Source organism: Tachysurus fulvidraco, chromosome 24 (genome assembly GCF_022655615.1).
Source record: "Tachysurus fulvidraco isolate hzauxx_2018 chromosome 24, HZAU_PFXX_2.0, whole genome shotgun sequence".
NCBI lineage: Eukaryota > Metazoa > Chordata > Actinopteri > Siluriformes > Bagridae > Tachysurus > Tachysurus fulvidraco.
In genome coordinates this window covers 3517967-3523134 of record NC_062541.1, presented here as the reverse complement: position 1 = coordinate 3523134, position 5168 = coordinate 3517967, and the positions used below count along the sequence as shown (strand labels likewise).

Sequence of the window (5168 nt, the reverse complement as noted above, 5' to 3'; positions counted from 1 at the left end):
TACAGCTTTCTTAAATGCTTCTGTGTCTATGAGAATGTGAAGTTTGTGTTTTTAAAACATAAAGGTTGTTGGAGATCAGAGAGAGAGAGAGAGAGAGAGAGAGAGAGAGAGAGAGAGAGAGAGAGAGAGAGAGAGAGAGAGAGAGAGCATGATGAGCTGAGTGTGAACAGTGGGGCTGAGAGATTTACATCTGGTGTGGAAACTGGGTCAGGGAGATTATATGTACTGAGAAAGTGGATACCGTAGCAGGAAGGTTAGTGAAAGCTGAACCAAGCAGAGACCAGGCATTAAGCTCTGTGTAGACATGCACTTGGTAGACGTACTGTATGGCGATGCTTGTGATTGACCCAAATCTACCATCAAATCTAGTTTATTTCTGTTCTCAACTCACCGTCCCCCAGCTGATCTGAGCTCCCAGGTCCCTGAAGTAGAAGGTTGCTGTGGTTCCCACCGGAAGCTGCTGAAGGACGTCTTCATCCTTCAAGGGTTTTCCTTCTGACAGTAAAGTAAAAACACCGCGTTATTACTATCTCACAGAGCGCTCACGCTAACACACTCAGCTCTTTATAAATGAATGTGAAACAGGATCCACTCACTCGGGTCCAGGCACAGAGACTGTCTGGCAGGATACCAGCGTTGATCTAGTGGAGGGAGGGAACATCAGTATTAAACTATCACACTGGCAGCAGCCTTGAATGCTCGATGACAGCATAAAACACACACCGACTTACTTGATTTGTGGAACATTGACTTTATGTCCAAAATAGTAGCTGATGGTTCAACCTGGAGACCAGCGAAGAGAATTCAGGACAGTTATAGCTGCTTATATACAGTATATCTCGATTTAAGCGTGTATATCCAGTACATGAAGTCAAAAGAATCGAATCTTTTAGTATTGCTAAACAAAAATATGTGGTCAATTTCAGATAAACGGGTAACAATGAAGGACTTACAGATAACATATTTAAATAAAGATTTTTTAAATAAAATATAAACTTATGTACATTTAATGAGCAAACCTAAAAACGATTTATTTATTTATTTATTTATTTATTTATTTATTTAAAAAGCGACTTTAGACAATATTTTCAAATATTATAAAATGGTATTATGTAAGACTGTAAAAATATTTTTATGAATATTTCTTAAAAAGAAATATATTTTTTCCATCTAAATCATATTACGTAATTAATATGAATTAATTCGTTTTTAATTATTTAATGACATATAAAAATGTACGCTATAAGAGTTTTATACAGAGTTTATGTGGCTGTGATGAACAGGTTCGCCGATCTTTAATGCAACTGAATGTCTTTCGAATCTCCTGTCATTATATATTTTGGTTGAAAGATAATGCACAGATGGGACTTACTTTATCCAGGAGCAGCAGTTTCTCTTTGGTCTTGGCTTCCAGAATCTCCACCTCGAAGTAAACAATTCGTTTAGGTTTTTTGGGCGCTTTAGGTCTGGGCTTAGTGGCATTCTGTGCAGCGGCATCAGCCTTGACCCCCTTAGCCTCTAAAGCCAGGACATCCATGTTCGCTCCTCCTCGACCACAGCAAGACCTGAGGAGAATAACTCAGAGCCCCTCTACGTTCTTTTTGCCCTCCTTGAGTCAATTTAAGTAAAACTAACAGATGTTTTGGAGCTTCTCCAGAATGTTTAACAATGAGCTGCTAACTCCGCTCTGTTCAGCCGGAGCAGAAGGACAGTGACGGGACGTCACACTGAAACTGAGAGGTGTTTTTGGGATGCTGGTCACCCATAAAGTGATCGTCAAAGCAAAGAGAAAATAGTGCCTGTCTTTAACACTTGGGGGGGCTGCCACGTTCCTCGTTGTGCCCCCCGGGATCTGCAAAATGCCCTCTGAACACGAAACCCGAGAGCCCCGGGACGTTATATTCACAACCCGCCTCACACCAGGCTAAATATATACCTTCCATTTCTCCATAGGCCAGCTGGGTGACCTTGCAGACCTCGGACCAACCCAGCAGAAGATCTGATGTTGTCAAGACTATTCTGAAGCACGGGGCTCACAGCCATGAGAGTCTATAGAGAATAGCCGGCCACATACAGGACCTTTCTCTGTTAATGCTGCCTGGCCTCTTCCACACTAATGTTTTCCAAGATATACTATTTATAGTTGATCTGTGAACAACCTGGGTGTGAAGAACCAGTATAGCTTGGTGATTCTTCTTCTTTACAACCTGGGCACCTGGGGTCGAAGTTTTGACCATTTTATCTACCACTGTATCATATTGTACTGTATATACTAAAATCTCACACATATCCTTTCATTTGCTCCATCACTAAGTTTTTGCTCTAAGCTAGAAAACTGGCATGGGGTCTGGAAATGATCTTGGTGTGTAAAAGAAATGAGTCTTGGAAAATCTTCTGCCCCATAATCCTCTTGGTCCTGGTGCCCTGTCTTCCTATAAAGAGGTCAGGTGTAAGGTTTAGTGTGTAGCTGATATATTTGGCAAGTTCCTTCTCATCAATTACATATCCGTCAGTATGCCAAGCATCTAACATTGACTTAAGGACACGCTGCTGCCCTCTGGAGTTTTCTCATCACCGTGTCAACGATTTAAACCTGGCAAAGATGTGCAGACAAATCGTCCAGAAGGACTTCTGTGTTTCGGCCAATATAGTACTGTATTGCAGTCATTTATAGCTTGAGTGTATGAAGGAGAATGGCAGTTAGTTAGTATGAATTTTTTCAGGACGGTCCGGGTAATTTACATCAGCTGTCGACAATCATCGAAGCTGTGCTTCATGACAGTCTGGATACATCCCTGGCCTTTGCATCATGGAGTAAAATGTACTTTCATTAAGAAGTCAATGCTTGCCAATGACTTTGAGTCCCTGATACCACAAGAAGCATCACATTAAATTGGGACAATGTGTCCATGCTGCCCATGAGTACATATTTCTGGCACCACGTTCCTAGCTGTAGACCTCAAAGTACAATTACGGCATTTGACGGGAACCCTTTTCCAGACAAACTTACATTTTTCTCTCATTTTATACAACTGAGGGTTGCTCGGGGGCCCAGCAGTGGCAACTTAGTGAACCTGGGATTCAAGCTCATGACCTTCCAAGCAGTAGAACAACACCTTAACCACTAGGCTACCAAAGTGGTGTCCAGGGATGCCCAGAATTCTGAGAAGAATAGCCAGGGTTTTGGCCCAGATTTCTGATTTTTTAATTCACAGCTCATCATGATGAACATTGGATTTATTACTGAGATCTTATATTATTATAATATTTGCATATTTGATCATTCACGTAAATTAAATGGGATTAATCCAAATATTAATACCTGAAAAGCAAACCAGTCTATACAGTCAATAACATGAATACACTAAGCGTAGAGGTGACTCCTGTTACACCGGTCTGAACATGACAGGACAAACACACACACACACACACACACACACACACACACACACACACACACACACACACACACACACACACACACACACACACACACACCTGTTTATTTAAGTAAAAATCTTGTTTATTTGTTAACAAGATATATTATAGTGTTAAAAATCAACTAAAGCGGTTTGTGTATTTTGAAGTAATATATATGTTATGAACAGAACTGCGTTACTGTAATTACTATTACTATAATGTGAGCTTCTCCAGAATACATAGATATTTAATAATAGAATTTAAAGAGAATATCGGATAAGGTGTAGACAATGAATGAATGAATGAATGAATGTCATGTTTATAATTACAGAGAAGAATAGAGCTTACTGTCAATTTAGGTTAATGACATGTATAATGCATGTTTTTGAGTATAGAATAGAACAGAATCTAAATGACATGTTAATAATTATAGACTTGGTTTGAATAGAAAAGTACGGAAGCGTATTGCATTCACTTGAGGAAAAAAATCTACTCTGTTTTTCTGAATTAACGACTTAATTATCTCAAAATTATGAGAATTTTTTTCTTGAAATAAAATGTATTTGCTCTGTTTTTCTGAATTAATGAGATCCCTCAAAATCTTGCCAGGAGCTCTATTTTAGGTGGATTGCATGGAAGTAAACATGTCCCGCCTTTCAAATTTAAACCGGTTTTATTTTACTTTAGGTTTGAGACATTGGGAGATACTGCTGTCTTTAAGTAATATAAATGGTATTGTTATTAGTGCGTCAACTTTGCACAGACACCTCAAGACTTTGCGCCTGTTCAGATGAAAAGAACATTCTGATCTGCTTGATCCCTCAAAATCCTGCCAGGAGCTCTATTTTAGGTGGATTGCATGGAAGTAAACATGTCCCGCCTTTCAAGTTTAAGGGATCTCGTTAATTCAGAAAAACAGAGCAAAATTATATTTTTCATGGATTATTATTTTCATGGATAAGTAACTCATTAATTCATAAAAACAGAGTGAAAGAAATGTTTTTCAAAAAAAATTTCTCATAATTTTGAGATAATTAAGTCGTTAATTCAGAAAAACAGAGCAAAGAACTTATGCATGAAAAATATCTCATAATTCTAAAATAATTAAGTCGTTAATTCAGAAAAACAGTAGATTTTTTTTCCTCATGTGAATGCAATACGCTTCCGTAGAAAAGCGTGCGTGCGTGTGTGTGTATGTATGTATGTGTATATATATATATATATATATATATATATATATATATATATATATATATATATATATATATATATATATATATATACACACACAGGTGTATCTCAATAAATTAAAATGTCGTGTAAAAATTTTATTATTTCAGTAATTTAACTCAAATAGTGAAACATTTATCAAAAACCCACCAATTCACTCTCAAAAAAATGTTTAATACTTCATTAGACCAATAAAAACCTATTATAGACACAGGCTTTACTCCCTTTCGGTGTTTAGCTGGAATATCACCGTTTCTGTCAACTTTTATAACCTTTGTTTCTTATATTTCTGCTTTCTCTATATTACTACACACTAACACACCAAGACAAATCCCTGTCCATGTGACGCTACAGAATCTGCCACCTGAGTCTGATTCTGAACAGGTGAGTTATTTTCCCCCCAGTAACTCGTTGCTCATAGGCTACAGAACACTCAATCAAAATGTTATGTCAGCCAATCACAGCCTAGTAGGGGCGGGTCTAGTTGTTGGACGTCTCCGGAGCAGCAGGTGGCGCTG

General features: G+C 38.1%; 1 protein-coding gene across 1 annotated transcript in view; it reads right to left on the bottom strand.

The window, feature by feature from the left end:
* Window positions 1–1908, bottom strand: part of tecra (trans-2,3-enoyl-CoA reductase a) — a 10482-nt gene extending 8574 nt beyond the window's left edge. The window contains exons 1-4 of the mRNA XM_027176503.2: window positions 1373–1908; window positions 732–783; window positions 597–641; window positions 392–495 (exon numbers count right to left, since the gene is read on the bottom strand). Of these exons, the coding sequence (XP_027032304.1) occupies window positions 392–495; window positions 597–641; window positions 732–783; window positions 1373–1537 (366 nt within the window). The 5' untranslated portion in view covers window positions 1538–1908. The remainder of the gene's footprint in view (window positions 1–391; window positions 496–596; window positions 642–731; window positions 784–1372) is intronic.
* Between the last annotated feature and the right edge of the window lie 3260 nt (window positions 1909–5168).